Source organism: Pelecanus crispus, chromosome 7 (genome assembly GCF_030463565.1).
Source record: "Pelecanus crispus isolate bPelCri1 chromosome 7, bPelCri1.pri, whole genome shotgun sequence".
Taxonomy (NCBI): Eukaryota; Metazoa; Chordata; class Aves; order Pelecaniformes; family Pelecanidae; genus Pelecanus; species Pelecanus crispus.
Window position 1 is genome coordinate 32,677,271 of NC_134649.1, and position 19,569 is coordinate 32,696,839.

General features: G+C 57.4%; 1 protein-coding gene across 1 annotated transcript in view; it reads left to right on the forward strand.

Moving 5' to 3' along the window:
* Nucleotides 1–19,569, forward strand: part of CACNA2D2 (calcium voltage-gated channel auxiliary subunit alpha2delta 2) — a 226,430-nt gene that overhangs the window by 174,096 nt on the left and 32,765 nt on the right. Inside the window, exons 4-5 of the mRNA XM_075714722.1 lie at nucleotides 7,447–7,506; nucleotides 18,436–18,480. Coding sequence (XP_075570837.1) covers nucleotides 7,447–7,506; nucleotides 18,436–18,480 — 105 coding nt within the window. The remainder of the gene's footprint in view (nucleotides 1–7,446; nucleotides 7,507–18,435; nucleotides 18,481–19,569) is intronic.

Sequence of the window (19,569 nt, forward strand, 5' to 3'; positions counted from 1 at the left end):
AGCGGGGGCGAGAGAGGCCAAGCTTGCCTGCACCTGCCTGTACCTGGCCCCATCTCTCCATCCTGCATCCCATGTCTCTGTCTTGCTGCTGGTGAGTTGGGAACAGGTCTTGCACCCTCGTGTTCACCCCTTTCTCCCCCAGGAGGGAGGGGGCAGTGGTTGTTTGGCTTTGTATTTGTGAAAACAGGAGCCGGGGAGGGTCTGAGCAGCTGAGCTGAGGCTTTGCTGTTGCTGGTCCCTAGGGACAGGCATCCCCGTGGGGGCACAGGGTACGGTGCCCCTGCCCTCCTCCTCCTCCTCGCCTGGGGAACAATCAGGGCAATGGGGAGCAGGGGCAGAGCTGCTCTCTGCTTGCAGTTTTGGAAAGCAAATGTCTGCCCTCATTGAGGGCAGAAATGCAGGGAGAAGGGTAATGGCGAGGGGCTTTTCTCCAAGGGAAGAAGAGCTGAAGAGAGCACCTGGCAAGGCGCATGCTGTAGGATGTCTGGTTACCTGCACTGTCCTTTTGCCCTTGGTGCTCTTCTGTTTGCAAGAAGTTAAGCTGCTCTGGATGCTGGAGCCATACTTTGGGGTCGGAGAAACCCCCCGGGGCAGCAGTGCCCTCCCTTTCCTCCCCACCTCTGCAAACACATGGTGCCCATCCACTTGGGATATTTCACTCCTCCACTCCTTGTGGTTGTTGCGACTGGTGATGGTGTTTCTTACCAGCAAAAAATGTGGCTCTGGAGGAGGAGGAGCAGAGGGAGATGCTGGCAGGGGAACAAGAGCCATGCACTGCTGGCCTGCAGAGCTCTGAGTTACTGAGATGGTCAGTAAAATTATTAAAGTTGTGGCTGCAGGGCTCACCCCAGCCTCCCAGGGCCGGCTGCTGGCTGTGCCACTGCCCTGCGTGGGGTCTGCAGCAGCTCTGGCTCTGATTTTGCTCCAGGTTTGTGCTTGTAACCTTCACTGCTGGTGAGGCTGGAGCTGCGGAGGTGTCCCCTGCTCACCGCCCTGCCAGACCCCAGCAGCAAGCATCAGCTGGTACAACACCAGGGTCTGGAAGCCCTTGGAAGATTTACCACCTGCTCTTTACTGTTCCCTGGGGCTTCATTTGCCCTCCCATGGGCAGGAGAGCATTAGCAGCCAGCACCTGCCCCAGCTCCATCCTCCCCCAGGGATGGGCTGGATCCCGGTGCCCAGGGAGGAGAGACAGGCTCTGGCCACCCCTTTCCCTCCGCACGGCCGAGGGAATTATTGACAAACAAGTTAGTGCTCTGAAAGAAAAACACTGCAGTGTGTTTGAAGCTGCCTCCTTGATCAATACTCAGCCATGACTGAGCCCGCTGCTGACTGGATTTCAGATGACGGCTGCCGGGGTAATAAGAGCCCTGGGATCAACTGTCTCAGAGATTATTACAGGATGAGATGCTTTGCTGCTTTACGGTGTTTACTCAAGATTTATATTCCCTATGTGTATATAAGGGAGTTGTCATCTTTTGTCACTGGTTGATCATTTTTTGATGGCGGCGTGTGCACTGTGCTGTTAGGGTTTGCTTAGGGGTGTGCATGCAGTGAGTTTGGTGCACGGGGAGAGGACAGGCTGGGGACGAGAGGGAGAGCCGGGGCGGGGGCACCCCGGAGCTGGTGGCAGGAGGTGGGACTGTGGCACAGCAAGAAGGTGCCCTCTGCTCTGATGCACGCAGGCAGACCGGGATGGAGGTGCGTGAAGCACGTGGAACGGGCTTTCGCCTTTCTGGATGCTCCATGGTGACAGATGCGTTTTCAGGGTGCCCCATTCATGGAGGGGGGCTTGGTGCCAGAGGAGAGGGCTTGAGCCATCCTCATTCCTCCATTGTGGAGGAGGAAGAACTCCAAAACCAACTCCCTGGGTTCCTGCCCCGGGTTTTGGGTTGCTTGGCTTTGTTGTGTGTGTTTGTTTTTCACCTTCTTGTCTTAACCTTCTACCAGTGTTTTCTCGCTTCGGGAGGAGGGCTGGGACGATGAGATGCTGTGTGGACCTTTCTGGCCCAGTAGCGCAGGGCTGTTTCATCTCCAGCAAAGATCTCTCCTTCCAGCTGTGTGCACAGGTGCGGGAGGTTAATACACCTCACGCCGTCTGGGAGGCGTTGAGATGAGGGTGATAACAGCCGCGCGGAGGGGAGTTAAATGAAGGCTTAGCAGGAGCAGCTCTCCCTTGGAGCAAATATCCCTGGGCACAAGCGGCTGCTGCGTGCCAGGCCGTTGCCGGGCCCCTCCTTACCGGCTGTGGGGAGAAGCTGGGGACACCATCCCAAGCTCCCCAAGGAGCATCCCTCCAGCATCGGCACAGGCATGGGGTGCTTTATTTCCATGGGGAGGCTTGGGACACAGGGGCGGCATTGCTGCCATTACGCAGGGCTGCTCAGTCTCCTCTTGCAGGGTGTTTGCCGTAATCCTGTTTTATAAATCCAGCCTTGGCCTTTGGCCTCCCCATGCCACTCTGGTCTCTGCTCTGCTGCCTCCCAAGTGAAATGCACTGATCTGACCAAGTCAGGAACAGCCACGGCATACTTACTGCCATGTGGGGGCTGGGAAGAGAGATTTAGTAAATCGTTGGACCAGTTTCCCTTGGAAAGCCACTGTGCAAAAATACTTTGTGGGAGCAAAGCAGGAGAGCCCTGTGTGCGATGGGGGAGAAGGGGTGACGAGGAGGAGGTGGGGCAGCAGCACCCTTGGGTGCTTGCTACATCGGGGACAGTCCCTCTGCATGCTGGCCCATCAAACAACAGGGATGCTGACAGCAGGGATGGTCCCTTCTGCCTAGAGAGGAGGTTGTGGTCCCTGCCTGCGCCAGCTCTGATGCTCAGTGTTTCCCACCACCTCGCTCCCAGCAGCTTTGGGGCATCAAACCAGCTGCCCCCTGAAAGGTGCTGCCGTGGGCAAGCGCGTGTGGGTGAGCCGTGCTCAGGGTGGGGTGGATGAGCTTGTGGGTGATTGGGGCTGAGTGGCGAGGTCCTGGAGCAAAGAGGGGGGGAACACAGCAGACGTGTGTTTGGAGGTCCCATCCTCTAGGCAGACGGAAGGTCACCCACCCTCTTTCCCACGCGGCTTTCAGGAGGGAAGGTGCACCCGGCTGTGCCGCCTTCGCCACCTCCTGCCCATCCCGATTCCGTGCCATCCCCAGGGCTCCTTAATCCCAGGCGAGCCAGTACACTGAGCAGGCAGCTCCTGATGGATCTGCCTGGGTGAGCAGCGAGGTGGAGAGGAGTGCTGTGCGGAATACAAAAGAGGCTGGGGTGCGATAAAGCCCACGCAGCACCTTCCCCCTCGCAGACCCCCGCCATTGGGATCTCCAGACACAAATCCCTTGCAAATCTCTTGCTGGCCTTTTATGACCTGCGGAGTCATTTCAATTTGGTGTTTCCAGCCTCTAAATCTCCTGTCCTTAGCCCTCGGTGACTTCTGGGGAAAAGAGCCGTGCTCCTTAAAGTGCCACGGCCAGGGCAGTCCCTGCACCAGAGCCTGCTGGAAATTTGCAGGTATTTCACACCCATGCCTTATTTTTGGTAATTCCTCTAATTTTTCTTACTGTTTGAACCACACAATTGACAACCCCAGGTCCAAAGCCCCCAGGAGGATTCGGTGGCTGCCACGTATGGGCATGAGACCCCTACCAGCTCCCCAGTGCGCTGCCTGCATCCCGGGCATCTCACAGTCCCTGCACACAGTGCACCTTGAGATGGACTGATTGATCTGTAACACTTAAAAAATAATGGTTTAGTCATTATTAAGGATTGGAAATAATCCTTGATCTGTATCGATCACGATAACATTATTCATGATGAACTCATTTGGCATTAATGGGGATGTCCTGCAGCAATGTGTGGCTCTGGGCAGAACCATCACCTTCCCCGGGGAGACATGGCTGGGGGGGTTTGCTGGAGCAGCAGCACCTTCCCAGCCCTAAAACATAACTCCAAGTCCTGCTTGTGAGCAAAGCTGTCCCAAATAACCCCCTCAGGGGCTCCATCCTCATTGCCACTGTTTTGGAGGATCCCAAATCCAGCGATCGCCCATCCCGTTCATACCAGCAGCCTGTCTCTGGGCAGGGTCTGGCTGGGGCTCCCCTCTAGCACCAGCCAGGGATGGGATGGGGCTGCTCCCACGGGACCCCCAGGCATGGCATCACTCCGAGTGTGTCTCCCAGCAGGGATGGAGATGGGCAGAGGATCCCCTGTTGCAGAGGAGGGATGGCTGGCTGCCTGCTCGGTCCCTCTCTCCTCCCAGTCCCCATCTCAACACGTCATCAAAATGTCTTCAGCGAGGAAAATGCTGTAGAAGCAACAGCTGGGAGGCTCTGGGGCATTTCTCCCATGGTGGGTATCCGCCAGGAGCTGGCACAGCACCCTGCTATGGCTGTGCCACCCTGCCGCGGGCTCCCCCATCCCTGCAACGTGCTATTTATCAAACAAGAACATCTGGATTTATTTTTTTATCAAAAACAAAGTTGTGTCCAGATTGACTTTGACGAATTGACATTTTCCAGAGGAAAAATATCTTCTGTCGAAGTGTTGTTCCTGGGTGTAGCCGTCCCTTACTGCACCATTTGCAACCCTCCAGGCACTTCACGCAAGGCGATGAATAGTTAAAGATGTCCATAAATCTTACCCTGGCCCATAATAAACAAACACGCTCTTATCAAGTATAGAAAAATGCATATTTCATCACTGCTGCCTTAAACGTGACTTAGAATAAATGCGCGCCTTTAATCAGCCATCTTGATATATAAACAGAGCACAAAAGCTTGGGGGAATGAGGTGCGGAATTGGGGCTACAGTTTTTCTAAGTGGCTCCGGGGAGGCAGGGCTGTGGCTGCACAGGTGAGCCCCCCACAAAACTGCCCTGAAAATTAACATTCCTTGGCTTTTCTGTCTAGCCACACGTTGTCTCCCATTCTCTTCTCTCTGCCACTGGAGCCATAGGTATTTTGCTTCAATGTTCAGCTGATAGCTGATCTTTCCCCTTGGATGCTGGCCATTGAAAGCAAGCACTTTGATTTGGAAATCAAGATCAAAAAAAGAGAAAAGATTAAACAGTAAAGTTTCGACCAGTGCGTGCCAAGATCGTGCAGTGATGGATACATGTTTCCCTGCATCTGATAAGAACAAGCTGAATTCTCTGGCTGGGGAGGGCCAGATCTATGATGTCTTTCGCTGCTCATCACCTTACTTTTAGTACCTGTGCTTTGCCACGCTCCCGGTAATACAGCACCCGCTGTTGTGGCCCTGCTCCCACCGCGCTGCCACTCTCCTGCAGGCAGCAGGGCACATGGAGGAGACACCATGAAGCCTCAGGACTTCCTTTCCCCCGAGCATCTGCTTAGAAGGGCTGAGGCATTTTGCATCCCCACGTGCTGACGGGAGCACTGGAGGAAGGTGAGAGCAGGGGTGGTGGCTGCAGCACATGTGGCTGCACCCAAGGCTCCTGCCCACCTCTCTGGAGATCGTCCTTTCCTGTGTGTGTGCACTTATAGCCAGGCACTCTCCAGGCCCTGGGGAAATAAATTCCCAGGGATGTAGCTGGACTTTACTGCTGCCCCAGTGGGTTCCTGACAGCATGCCAGGGCCCCACTGAGCACAGGAGTGCTGTTCCATTCTGGGATTTATTCACAGTGTGAAAGTCAGGTGTGCAATAGCACTAGGAATCTTACATGCATCTCTGCAGTGCTGCCCAGGTGGTGATTTGGGGTTGTTGTTTAGCCCAGGATGTCAGCCCATCGTTAGTGCTCCTTCCTCCTCCTGCCAGCCAGTTCAGGGGGATGGAAGCAGCCAGGGCTCCCCTCCTTCCCCATGCTCTGGCTGCCAGCATCACTTTTGTGGAGCAGAGCATGTCCCATCCTGCTGGGGGATGCAGGGAAGCCAGGAGCAGGCGATGCAGCAGCGCCTGCTGTAAGGCACATCTTTGCTTGATGCGTCTCCCACTAACTCACTAGGGAGCCTTCCTGGGCTGCGACAGCCTCACAAGCCTCATGGCCAATTAACCCCATACAGATTAGCTGCTCAGCCCCCCAAGCTGAGACCTCCGTGACATGTATTCCCCGGGAGCCTTGTAAAGCCGATGGCTGGTGGGGAGCGGTTGGGCTGCGCTGGGTGCTGCGAGGCTGCAGACATAAACCCCGTGCCCCTGTGAGCGGTGAGGGTGCCTGGCACCCAGGCATCCAGGTGGCCCTGGGCTCTGCGGGCTGGCTCAGGACACAGTGCTACCTCCAGCTGGGCTTTGGTGCCAGTCAGGTTGTGCAGCCCTGGCAGGCAGCTGCCCGCACCCCTGGGGGCCTGGGGCTGGTCAGGGGACAGAGGGAAAGGTCTGTGTTGCTCATTTTGCTCTTGGCTTTATTTTCTTAGTGATGCAGAGTGGATCCTGTTGGAAAGCCTGGAGCTCTTGCCCTGTCTGTCCCCTTTGGCTCTATTAAAGGCCAGGTCGCAGCTTCTTCCCAGCACTGCCAGTACGCCAGGGACTGCCTGGTCTCCAGCCCTGCCCTGCTGCACCCTGTGCTGGTGAGGCCTCTCACGGCTGAGCCCCAGCCCAGCGAGGCTGCCCCGGTGCTGAGCATCACCCCATCCTGCTCCTGGCAAGCCCTGGTTCCTCTGGGTACCCCAGCATGGGCAGCAGCCCACCCGTACTGCCTGCTGCCTTCAGAGCCGTCAGGATGGAGATGCTTTTGTCTCCTTTGAAGCCTCATGCACTTTAGTGGGAGAAGGTTGTGCCTGCCCCAGCCTTGGGTGAGGCCTGGCCAAGCAGCTCAGCCGTGGAGCCTCCCGCTGCAGGCAGCAATTGCAGGCAGAGCTGCTGCATCTCATAGCTGGTTCCTCTCCCGCTCGCCACCTCCCTGGGAGTGCTGGTGTGTTGCAGACGGGCTTAGTGCCACTGAGCCGGTGCCCCTGGGCATGCAATGGGGTGAAGGAGGGCACAAGAATGTGAAGGGGTTAATCCAGGTGGGCAGAGCCAATCACCTCTGGGCCCCAGCGCTGGGGCATTTCAAGGGGGTTTTTGAAGCATTTTTGAAGGGTCTGCCCTGCCCTGCAGAGAGCTGGGGGCCATCAGCGCAGGGACCCGGGTTCAGTCCTTGCCCTGCGCTGCAAATGAGAGCCTGCCCGGCTCCGGCGGTAATGCCACGAGCTGCCAAGCTGCGATGGCTCAGCCCTGGTTGAGTTCAAGTGGCAGCAGTTCCTCTGGAGACATTGGCTTGCTCTGGGAAAGGCAGCAGCGAGCAGAGAAACACTGGCTGCCTGGGCTGGGGCCATCCTTCTCCAGGCATTGCTGCCTGCGGTCCCTCCTCCTGCCCCGCTGCCTGTGCGGCGGAGGGGTGGCAGGGTCCTGGGGGATCCCCCAAACAGAGGGATGGCACCCACGGTCCCAGGTTGATGTGAGCAGTGCCCGGCTCCTCTCGCTTTCCCCGGGCTCACTTCTCTCTCGCTTGCTTTGCAGAGACTTGCCAACGCAGCAGAGAAGTTTCAGAAGGCTCACCACTGGCAGGACAACATCCGGGTAAGGCTCTGCGTGCACCCCGGCCACTCCCACCCCCTTCCCTCCTGGGCACTGAGCTCTGTGGAGTCACGGGCCTTGGGGATGACTCCTGGCACAGGAATCAGCTCCTCATCCCATCCCTGCTCCCATCCCTCGGCTCTTCCTTCCCTCGTTGCTTGTGTTCTCGGCTCCCTTGCAAGTTACTGCTGGCCGTGCTGTGCTGCTCGGCATGCAGGCGGCCCCAGCACCGCCGCCTGCCAGCACTAACGAGAGCAAATGAAGTGATTTTTGAGCTCATTTCCAGCCTCGCCTCTGCCTGCACACACCGTAAGGAGAAGGCAGGAGGTGAAGGTCGAGCTGGCAGCTCCGTACTGAGGGTTTTGGGGCCAGGGAGACTCTTACCCCCCAACACCTCTGGCAGCCGGCAGGTTTGGTGCCAAGCAGGGTCTTGTGTGGGGTGAGGGCAGCGGTGGCTCGTCCACGGCACCTGCCAGCAGTGGCGGTGGGGGCTGTTTCTGGGGGAAGGAGCAATCTGGGCTGGGAGAGGAAAGATACGGGTTTAATGATTGCATTTGACTTTGTAATTCTGGTAGTGATAGCACTCAGCGGGAACCTGAAGGATTCTGTCTGGAAACGCTCTCAAATTATAAAAATGATACAAAAGGAAGGAAAGATTGTTTTCCTTCCAGTGCAAACGGAATTTACAATAAAAAAATACTCCTGAGCTACCCAGCCCCTTCCTCCAGGTGGGGCCAGATCCTGCCTGTTCCCAGGGAACCCCCTGCAGTCACTGAGAGGACAGCCCAAGGACAGCTCCGCTGCAGGGCCTTGCTGGTGTGTTTTGGGGGGCATTTCTCTGCAACGGCGATCCGCTCAGGGAGGAGAGGAGATGAGGACCTGGAGCCACATGCCATTCATGCAGACCCTCCTGCCATTGGCGATGGTCACCGGGGTTTGATGTGGAGTGGAAGAGGCAGGAGAAGACAAGGCAAGGTGTCAACCTGCTTGGCTTTCGTTCACCATGTGGCCAGCGTGGGTGGATGCTTGGGGCTGCTTCTTGTCCTCCCAGGAGCTGTGTCCCATAGGTACCTGGAGAGGCTGAGCTTGCAGGGGTCTTCCCGTCATTAGCAAAAGCAGCCTCGCTAAGGCCGCTCTGTCTCGCTGGCCCTCCCATCCAGCAGACAGTTGTCGTTGGCTCCAGCGGTCACCAACACCTTTCTGCATCAGGGCGCTGCTGAATTACTGTCACCTCTTTCCAGGGGGCCAGTAGAGGGGAGGTTAAGAGGATAACGAGGTTTGGTGTGGGCACCAGCTGATGCCAACACCGGTGCCTCATCAGCACCTTGGATGTGGGCTCAGGGCTCCCAGGGGAGGCTGGGACCAGCACCGGGGGAGCTGCAGGTGTCTTCCGTGGGCTCTCATCTCCATCCCTAGTGCTGGCCTGATCCTGTGTGTCCTCGGGGGTCAGGAGCCCCAGGGAAGCTCATCCCCAAGCGGCGCCCAAAGCTTGGCCATAGGCACCCCAGGGGCATCGTGGGTGGCCCCACTCACCCTGCGCTGGGCTGGCACCCAGGGGTGGATGCCCTGTGGCCAGGGCACGGGCAGGGCGGGCAGAGCTGGAGCAAGGTCCCTCTGTTTTGCAGCAGCAGTCCTCGGTGCTTCTGCTCACCCCCTGGGCTGCAGGGATGGGCAGCTGCTGCACTTGCAGGGGCCTCTGCTGCAGGACCCCTCCACAGCCCCAAAGAGCTCCCTTGCCATCCAGACCCAGCTGCCTTCTGCTGCTAGGGGGATAACAGTCAGGATACAAAACATGCCGGGGAAGGCTGTGGCGCTGGGGAGCTCTTGGCTCATTTTGCCATTCATGGCAGAAACCTTTCAGAAACCCACTTTCATAGAAAAAATATTTTAAATAGCACTGTTTGCAACCACTTAATCAAGGTAATTAGGAGCGAATCACCCAGAAACAATGTGCAGCGATGCGTCACTGCAGAGCTCGCCACAGCTTTATCAGGACAGCCCAGACCCGGCTGGGACTCTTGATGGACTGGCCCGGATCTGCGCACAGCACCTGGGGTGCTGGGCGTTTGCTCCCCACAGCAGCAGGCAGCCCTGCCAGGCCCTGCCTGCCTCAGCCCTGGTTCCCTGGCAGAGCAGAGGGACGGAAGAACTGCGTAAATGGCTCCCGCTGCCAGGGTTGAACCTCCTTTTGCCATTCTTCATCCATAAAATGGCAGGGCACGGTCAGACCTGCATGCCAGCGCCAGTGACACTGGCTCTGCTGCTGCCCCCGGCTTGTTGCCGGTGCTGGCACAGGCAGCAGGCAGGGAAGGCGGCAACGCAGCATCCCCAGCTCCTCCTCTCCTCCCTTCCCACCAAGTGGCTTGTTTCTCCTGGCCGCAGCTCTCCCCTCCTCTCCCAGCGTATCGCGTCCTAACCTCGCGCTGGAGTTGATGACAGATTGCAGCGAGCGCGGTTATTTTTGTGTTTCCATCCGAAGGCGCGCCGGCAGATGCTGAGTGTTTGCGCTGCACTAGTGCTAATGGCAGCCCCATTAAACCTCGCTGCAGATGGGTTGCTATGGAAGTCCGGGGGAAAATGAAACAGGAGCAGGAGCATGAGCGGCTGAGAGGCTGCTGCCAGCAATCGCTCACAACCCACCTCTATGGGGAAAGTTTCTTTTTTCTCACTTTTTTTTGGTGTTCCCAGCTGCACGCCAGCCATGCTGGCCTTTCTGAAGGGGTTGAGTATGGTCTCCCACCTCAGGGAGCTTTGCAAAGTGCTTCCCTGCTCCCCAAATACTCCCCGCTGCCCCACGCTGTCCTGCCCCGTGCCTTCTCCTTGTCCTCGCCCATCCTCAGGCCACCCATGTCTCCCGGCCATGCTAAGACGGGGCTGTGTCCCCACGTGTCCCCAGAGCTCCCCTGGACAAGGGAGCACTTTCCTTGGCCGAAAGAAGTCTTGGCCCCAAGGTCACCCATGCAGTGGCATCTGGGGCACCCCTCACATTGTCCCTCCAGCTCATTTCACCCCAGGGCTGGGTAGCAGCTCAGGGTGGTACGGTAGGCTGGGACGGGGGGGACAGCAGGGCAGGCTACTGTGTGGGGCCATTGTATCTCCCTCAGTGATTTGGAGGGGGGAGAGGCCGTGCCCTTCCCCACCTGCACAGCAAGGGTCTCTCAGGGATGCAGGTTCACCTGCCAGTGAAGGCTGGCAGAGCCCCGGAAAGGTGAGAGCTGTGTCCCGTTGCCACTGGGCAGGCTCCCACCACAGGGTATTGCGACTGCCTGGCACTGGTACGATAAAAGACCACAAAAAGCTCCCAGTTTGCAGTGGGCTGGTCAACCAGTTTTCCCAGTGAGAAGCTTCTGGCCTCTGGGCTTGCATCCAGGGCTCTGCAGGGGTCTGCTGGGACAGGCTGGCTCCACCCTGTGCAGAACCACGGGGGTCTGTCCCTCGGCACATCAGGGCTGTCCCCTTGCTCTGGATGTCCCCAGCCCTGTCCCCTAGCCGTGGCAGCGGTGCTGAGCCCCCCATGCAGACCATCCCCAGCAGCAGGTAGAGGTGCCAGGGTTGCAGCCACACCGTGATGCTGTTTACCAGGTTTCCATCCTCTGTTTGCCACCCTGCTCAGGCAAGAGGCCAGCAAAATGTGCCTATAAAAACACTGGAAGGTCATGTTGAGTTTTTTGCTGCCATCCTTTGTATCCATCCTCGCTGACAAGCTGCCATGCTGCCCATCGGGCATCCCAGCCAGCTCCGTGTTCTCCCAGCTCCTCTCCGCCCGCATGCTCCACTTTCCTCCAGGGTTTTCCAGTGCCTTAGGTTCTTTTCCAGACCTTCAGCCCTGTCCCAGCACCATCAGGGGGGTCTCGGGTGTCCCACACCCCCACAGTACATGGGAGCAGGGGCTGCGCTGACCCAGGGGCTGCTGTCGAAGGCGCAGGTCTGCGCCACCAGCCACAAAACGCATCCCAGGGCATCATCGTCACTGCGTGTCGGTCTGCTGGGCCTGCCGGAGCTATTTGTCCCTTTAAGGGACACTCCAACGCTGCAGAGAGCCATCCCTGCATTTATGTGCGCTTGGCAGGATTATATAAATTGCCTTTAAAAGTTGACTTCTTTATAAGCCATTTTCTGCTTCATAAAATGTTTATTACTGTTGTTTTTCTCTCACTTCTTCCTCGCTGCATTTTCCGTCGCTACACTGGGAAGCTCCCCTCTTCCTCTGCCTGCTGCCCCCCTACTCCCGCCTCTCCCCACCTTTCGGGTGCTGGAAAGGGACGTTTGAAGGGTCAGAGCCCAGCAGGCCCTTTCTCCTTGGAAAAAACAAATAGCTATACATTGAGCTGCAGATCTAAGAGTCGGGGTTTAACTGCTGGGCACAGCATGGGTGGTTTTGGGGTGCAGTGGTGTGCACGGAGGCAGCAGAGGGAGTGCGGGCGGCCCCATGCCGCTGCCCCCATCCATAACCCCCGCCTGCAAGCACGCAAGCAAATAACAAAGCCCAGATAATTTCAAGCTCCATTAGAAATGAAACTCCGGGGAAAACGGGATCGCTGTTTGCCAAATGGGGAAGGACAGGAGGAATAACAGAGATTTCGCTCCCGGCTACCCAAGAAAGGTGAGGGATAAAGCAGGGGGACGTGGTGGCACGGCTGGATGCCCCTCCATGGCCGTACAGCCCTGGACGCAGCATCCGTCCGGGCGCGGGGCCCTGCCGACCGGCTGCTCCATCCAGCACCGCTGCGGTGCACCTGGCGCACGTCTGTGGTGGGAGCGGCGGCTGTGCCACGCCACGCGTGGGTGTCCGCGGCTGTTCCTGTGGGTTTGCCGTGGCGATGCAGGCAGGGCTTTGTGTTCAAAGCAGTGTTAGAAGGGCAAATGCCAGTTCCTTATCCCCGTTTCATTTTTCTCCTCCTTTAATTACAGATCCTACTTATCGGCCAAGAACAGAAAGATCGTCGCTGTAACCTTGCACTTGCCCTTGTAGAAGGTTTACCTAAAAAGTTAGAAAATAAAATCAAATACTCTAATTTGCAGTCGTCTTGCCATTTCAAACCCAGTTTTCATTACAGCACAGAAAGTGCATTGAAGCTGTGTTTATAACCCTCTTTTAGATAACAAATCACATTTTCTTTTGGCTGGCGAGTGTGTAGAATTGATATTTTTTTTTTTCAGTTTAATGGGTTTGTGTGTTCAGGAATGATCTCCATCAACTGAGAGTCTTTATTGTGTTTGATATAATGTCAGCTTTCATTACGCTCGGAGAATTACTGTGTTAAAGCACCAACCTTGCTGTAGAGCCGTTCTGGCCAAAACGCAGAACAAGAAAATCATTCACAAAAACCCCGTGTCAATGCTGTTCCCTCTTAAAGCAAAGGACGGGGCTCAAGGGAGCTCCCCTGGTCCCCTGCTCTGCAAGATGGCTGGGCCACCCGTGGTGGTCCCATGGGTGTGATGGTTTGGTGTGTGGGCTGCTGGCTTTCCTCCCGGTGTTGCCATCCCATCTCATCCCGCCACTGTCAGGGCAGGGGGTCCCCGGCACCCACCGGCTCTGCATGGGTGCTGGCATCCCCGTGGTACCCAGGTGCAGCGGAGGGGAGAGGCGACCGCGTCTTGTTCGAGGCAGGCTCGAAGGAGTGGGATCAGACGGGAAATGCCGTGTAAAGAAGAATAGCTAGCGAGGCGTGATCAGATAAAACATCTTCTCAGGGAGATGAAAAAACTGTTGACGGGTCACTTAAATATTTCCCCAGCTCTGTCAGAGAGGCAGAGGGAGGAAATTGCTTTTAAAAAAAAAAAGATGCCGAGGCAGATTATGATGACTGTTTCCACCTGTCCTCCGTAATGCGTACAGTCTCTGCTGCTGGATAGGATGCGAAACGACTCGCATGGCGAGGGCTGCAGGAGAGTCATGGTCCCCGCCAGATCGGTCCTTGGTCCATCCGACAGCCCAAGATGGCTGGGGCTGTGAATATTTTCTTCTTTCTGGGGACTGGAGAAGGATTCATCATGACGCCTATGGACAAGGATAGCTCTAGCCCAGTGGAAATAAAAGGCTCAGCCCCTACCAGCCGCTGCCAGTGTTTTTCATGATGCCCAGAGCCAGGCGTGGCTGAGATTGCAGGTAGGAATTTCTCCCAGGAATTCTTCCGGTCCTTTTGGGAGCCTGTCCCTGGCTGTGGCCCTCACACCGCCCTGTGGCAGCTGTTGCAGTAACACTTTCTTTGCCTTGTTACACAGCCGAGAAGGCTGCTGTGCCGCTGGCAGGACTGGGAGACCTTGGGGTGAGACCTCACCTAGTTGGGACCTCCAGCCCCAGCTGCCAGCTGGAGCAAACTGGCCAGCACGGACCCGTCCCCAGGCACGGCCATCGGCCAGTTCCATCCTGCCCCACCCAACGCGGCTGGGCTTGGCAGGGGCGATGCCGCGGTGGGAACGCGCCGTGTCCCCCTGCTCGTCCGCTGCTGCCACCCGGCCCTTAATGCAGACACAAGGCTGTGGGTGCTGCAGGCATGATGGGAGCTGCGTGACATGCTGCAAGCTATCTTCTATAGGAAAGGTGCAACTATAAGCAAAATCTGTTGCTATTTCTGTGTGCTTAATGGTTCAGGGACATGAAGAATTCCCTAAATATTCGCTGCCTATTATAAGTGCTGATGGCAGAGGACAGAGCTGCTGGTGAGCAGAGCCACTAGCACTGTGCGGGTGCAGCAGCTCCTGTTTGCTGTCCCCACCTGCTGAATTGCTCAGGCACAGATCCCAGTCGCCTGGCTCATCCCCACATCGGCATGCCTTGGGCTGGGATGCTGGCCCGCCACCGGCCCCATCCAGCAGCTGGGAAACAGGCAGGTGCCAGCTTGGGATTCAGCTTGTCTTCCCCACCACCCTCCGAGTTCCTCCTAACTGCCTGGAAGGCAAACTGCTGCAGGATTTGGCTCTTCCAGAGCCCATTAAATCTTGAAAGAGATTTCCTGACTGCAGGGGTCACCCATGCTGCTCGGAGAAATGAAACCCACAGCCGGAGGGCTGAGATGGACCAAAATGAAGGCGATGCAGCAGAAGCTACCTGCAAAATCACCCCAAGGAGCCACAGCATCCCCAGGGCCTGTGATCAGCAGGGTGACCCTTACAAGATGGCAGTGAGTGATCCTGCAGAGGACAACAGATCTGCAGGAGAAGGATTAGCCAGCACAGGTGATCTTATGGAAAAGCTGTAGGGGGAGAGCAAGCTGTGGCCCCTCTGCTGCATCCCTGCTGGCTGCATGCTCCGGCTGGATGGGCTGGAGCGAGGAGCTGATGTGCCACCAGCAGCTCCTTCCAAGGCTTTTTTGGGTCAGTGGCAGCTGTGTGCGTGATGTAGTTTGATTGCCACTTCATTAGGTCGCTGACTTGGAGGTTTGGACTAGCACCCCTCCATCCTGACATTGCCGGGCTGCAGCGAGGTAGCAGAGCACTGACCCTTCTAATGTTATTTTTAATTGCTGTAATTGTTTTAGGTGAAAAAAGACCTGTGTGAATGCTCTTGGAGAAGGCTGTGCAGGGAGGAGTGCCCCTCACCGCCAACCCAAGACCCCCCTGTGCCCCTCCTTGTCATGGGCTTTGGTTCAAACCTGGTCTGCTGGGTGCGTGGGCCAGGGAGTGCCCATGCCAAAGCAGGGTCCTCCCCTGAGCTGGCAAGGCTCCAGCTTGCAGCTCTCCAGAAGCTCACAGCCTGTTTTCATTAATTAGCTTTTTGCTTGGCATTTTGGTGTAAAATCAGCAAAGGACTGGAGCACGGGACTGTTACGGAGGGCTCAAGGGGGACAAGCAGGACGTAGGGTCCCCAGGGAGGCTCTGGTGCGCGGCATCCCTGGAGCCCCGTGCAGGAGGTCCTGCCTGGGTCAAGCCCTGGCCGGGGGCTGCCCGGTGACACCGAACCACAGGGGTTTGGTGCAGGCACGGTGGTTACTCAGTGGCTTTGCCAGAGAAGCCTGGATGATGGCTTCAGCAGCGTTTGCAGATTAGTCTGCAATTGCACTTAACTCCTAAAGTTGTTTCCCCATAACTTGCACTGAGGGTTTAGAAGACTGAAATAATGCTGTGCTTACCCACTAGCGACATGGTGCTTGCAGTGCCATTACACAGATGCCGTTTGGCAATTACGGTGTGAGAAAATGGGCAGCGGTTGACACATCATTGAGGAACAGCTACCCAGCATCCGCCTCCCCTTCAGTGCAAACTGGCGAATGCTTTTTGCAGGCTCGTTTGCAAGAGACGGGGCAGTGTTTTGCCCTGAAATCCCTCAACATCTTCACCTCCTTGTTTTCGTTATTGGTATTTATTCTGAAAGGCTCTAGAAATATCAGTGCTATTTACACAGACCAGGCACTTGTTTTAACATGGACTGGAGGAGGAGGAGGAGAGGATTACATGAAGAAGGCAAGCATGGTTTAAAAAGCAAATATTAGGGAGAGGAAATTGTAGGCCCCTTGTTGCCTCTCAGGAGGCCCCTGGCATCTCCCTGGAGGGTCTCTGAGGGCTCTGTCCCTCCTTCCTGGAATAAATTCCCACCGGCTCCACTGGCCTCTGGATGCCAGGGATGCAGATGCCCTGCCAGCTCCCGCGGGCTCTCTTGCACCCCACAAGCCCCGCAGCATCAGTGGGATCGTGGCGAGGAGAGCGGAGCCCAGCATCAGGGCATGTCCTGGAGCCAGGGCTGTGGTGACGCTGGCCATCCCACACATGCCGTCTTACGTGTGCAAACCTCAGCGGTGGTATGAGGGGGACCAAGATCTCACCCGGCTGCTCCTGGGGTTGTCAGGGCTTGAAAAAGTGCATGGCAAGGGCTCTGTGATCCCTAGGGAAACCAGTGGGAGAGACATCCTTCCAGGAGGTCTGCTCCCTGTGCTGTGCCATGCCATGCCGTGGGAGTGCTGGAGCAGATGAAATCAGGACCAGGGGCCCAGCTCTCCTACACGAGCATCACCTTGCCACCCTCTCTCCCACTGCGTGAGCGGGGCCACCACGTGTCAGAGGGGATTCAAGCTTTTTGGAGGAGCCGATGGAAGATAAAATGAATAACAAAGCACCTTCTGGATGGCTGTTGTTAGTCACACTCACTTCTGATTAAAGATCATTAAACATGAAATTAGCTCGTTTGTGTTACGGGTCTCCCGGGGGTTCCTTTAATTAGGAAGTGCAGATGGCCGTGGACCCGGGGAGACGGCAGCACTGGTGAGGGGCAGGGGTGTGCATGGGGCCGGGAGCAGCGCAGGGAGGGCATCCAAAGAGAAATTAATTTTTTTTTTCCCTTTTCTTGTTGTTGTAAACCCCTCAGCATTTCACAACAAATCACAGATAATTAATAAGTACATTCCCTTAATGACTAGGCTTTTTAATAGCAGAAATTGGAAGATGCTGCGTTGGTTTTTTTCACTTCCCCCCTCTCAGTGCTGCCTTATTGCTGTGATTCGAGTCACAGAGCCCGCAGCGGGGACTGGCCCCTCTGCCCTGGAGGATGCTGAAACCGCACTTTGCAGTCCCCATCCCGGAGGAACACGGGCCACGCCGCCTGCCAGGGTCCCCCTGCCAGTGGTGCCCCCAAGAGAGCAGCATCACCGCTCCAGGGGCTTTTCCACCTCTTGGTGGTCTTGTGCCTTAACAGCCCTGGGGAAGCAGCAGCAAACTGCTCTAGGGAGCAGGTTTGTGCTAGAGGATAACGCCAGCGAGGGGTTGGTGACTGCCAGCTCCCAGTGGGGCCGGGACGGTGGAGTGGGTGGTGTCGGCTGCCTGGTGAGCTGCTCGGACCTGCCAGTCCCTTTCCCCAGCACAAGCTCGCGGCCAGGCTGGGCTGGGAGTCATAGTGCCACCAGCCATGGCACAAGCCTGTGGCCAGTCCAGGCTGGGTATCGCGGTGCCACCAGCACAAGCCCATGGCCGGGCCAGGCTGGGTGTCATGGTGCCACCGGCACCAGCCCGTGGCCAGGCTGGGTGCCGCAGAGGCAGAAGCAGAGCAGGAGCAGGGAAGATGAGGATGCAGTCAGCATCGTTAAGGTTTTGGCTGGGTTTCTGTTCTGGGTCCAGATCACTTTCCTCGTTAAATAATAACAGCAATAATCATCCCAAAGCGCTGCCTGTGCATGCGGGGAGGAAGGCTGGTTTGCGCGGCGGCTGCTGACGGCTGATTGACTGGCAGACATGTTAGCGCCGCGACGGCTGCCGGTGCGCCTGCTTCGCGCTCGCATCCCGGCACGCAGAGCAGAGTCTCCAAGTGCCCTTTAATTACCCCTTCTGATGGCACACGAAACGCTGTTGTGACAGCATTGCTGCTCTCTGAATTGCCTCTTTAGGAATTTTATCAGCTGCCTCGTGTCCTGACGCACAGGGAAGAGGAATCCGAGCAGACCTTTCTGCCTAAATAGGCTCTAAATACCCCAAATTAAGGACACGCGTTTCTCCACAGAAGCGAGGACGCTCTTCTCACTGTTTCTGCCGCGCTGGGAGGGAGCTCTGCCGGCTGTGGGACTGCTGCCTGCGACGCTGCCCCTGCCTGGCTCTCCTGCGGCTCCCAATGCTTGCAGCAGGACCAAAGCATCCTGGGTGCAGGGACACGGTGCAGCCTTGCACCCGGTGGCAGCACCGAGGCCGCGGTCAGGCCAGTGGTGCTGTCGTGGGGCAGTTTGGCCGCAGCAGAGGCTGTGCGTGGCCCCGTGCTGCTGCGGCTCGGCAGCAGCTGTGAGCGGAGGGAAGTGTGGCAGGCGATGGCTGGTCCTTGGAGGGCGGATGAGAGGGATGTGGGGTTACGACCATGTCCCAGGGACAGCGTAGGGTGTGCAGGGCTCAGTCCCCAGTGATGTGGTGGCTCCCAGCAGCATGACGGAGGTGCCAAGGGGACGAGTAAGGGGGAGGGACCCCTCTGCCATCCCTGTCCCTGCCCGGCACTAACTCAGCTCTCCCTTTTCTCTGCAGGAGGAAGACATCGAGTACTATGACTCCAAGGCCGACACTGAATACGTGAGTACCATCCCTGCTGCACCGCTGCCACAGCCACCACCCCGGCCTGGTGCTGAGCCCCTTGCCGGGGCTGTCCCAGCACCGTACGTGGGGGGCATGGCACAGCATTCATTACAGCCGGCATAACAAGACTCTGCAGTGGGCAGCGAGTGCCCGGTGAGCAGCCGTGTCCCCCCAGCCAAGCTGTGGTGGCATCTGTCCGCCGGCACCGGGCATGGCAGCAGCCAGGTGGGCAGGTCGCTCTGCTGCCTGCAAAAGTTTCTAAAATTAAAGCTGGCATCTGAAATTCAAATGAAGAGCAAACCTTTAATTAGAGACTGAATCTAATTCTCTGCCCCCCTCCCAGCACAGCCGTCCTGTGATTTCTGGCAATCAGTGCTTTAAATACAGACCCGACAACTCCGCTCTCCCAGCACTCCCGAGGGGACTGGCATTTGCTGGCTCCTCACGTGGTGCCGGTGCCGGCACTCAGGTGCCACGCCGCGGGCACAGGGTGCTCCGCTGGCAATGGCTGCTGCCCCACGGCACCCCGCTTTTCTGACAGGTCACAGGTCGCCCAGCTCCTACATCATGCCATGCCACGGGATCCTTCTGAAAGAGGGGCTCGCTGGGTTGGTGATGCTCTCAGTGCAGGGACGCTGGGGAGCGGGTGCGTCGCGGTGTCCTCGGAGCTGGCCGGGAGCCCCAGACAGTGGGGTGGGGGCCTGGGGGCAACCCCAGCCAGCACAGTGCCCCGGGACCAGTCCTTGCCCAAGGCAGAGCCACAGTAGATGTGCCATTGAGGGGACAGTACTACAGTGGGAGGGGAGGAGAGGCAGCACGTAGCGTTGGCAGCAAGCTGCTTGCAAACCACACGGCCTCATCTGACAATAACACTGGGGTGACCCCATGAGCCTTCGGAAGGCTCTGTGCAGCACGGAGGGGAGGATCTGGGCTTCATGGGGTCCCACCAGCTCGGGCGATGTACCCTGCACTGAGCTCCGGCTCTCCGCTCACCCCACCTTGGAGGTGGTGCCCCAGAGCAGAGCCAGAGCAGGCTGGAGCAGAGGATGGATGCCTTCAAACTAGAGTTACTGTCAAGGCACCAGT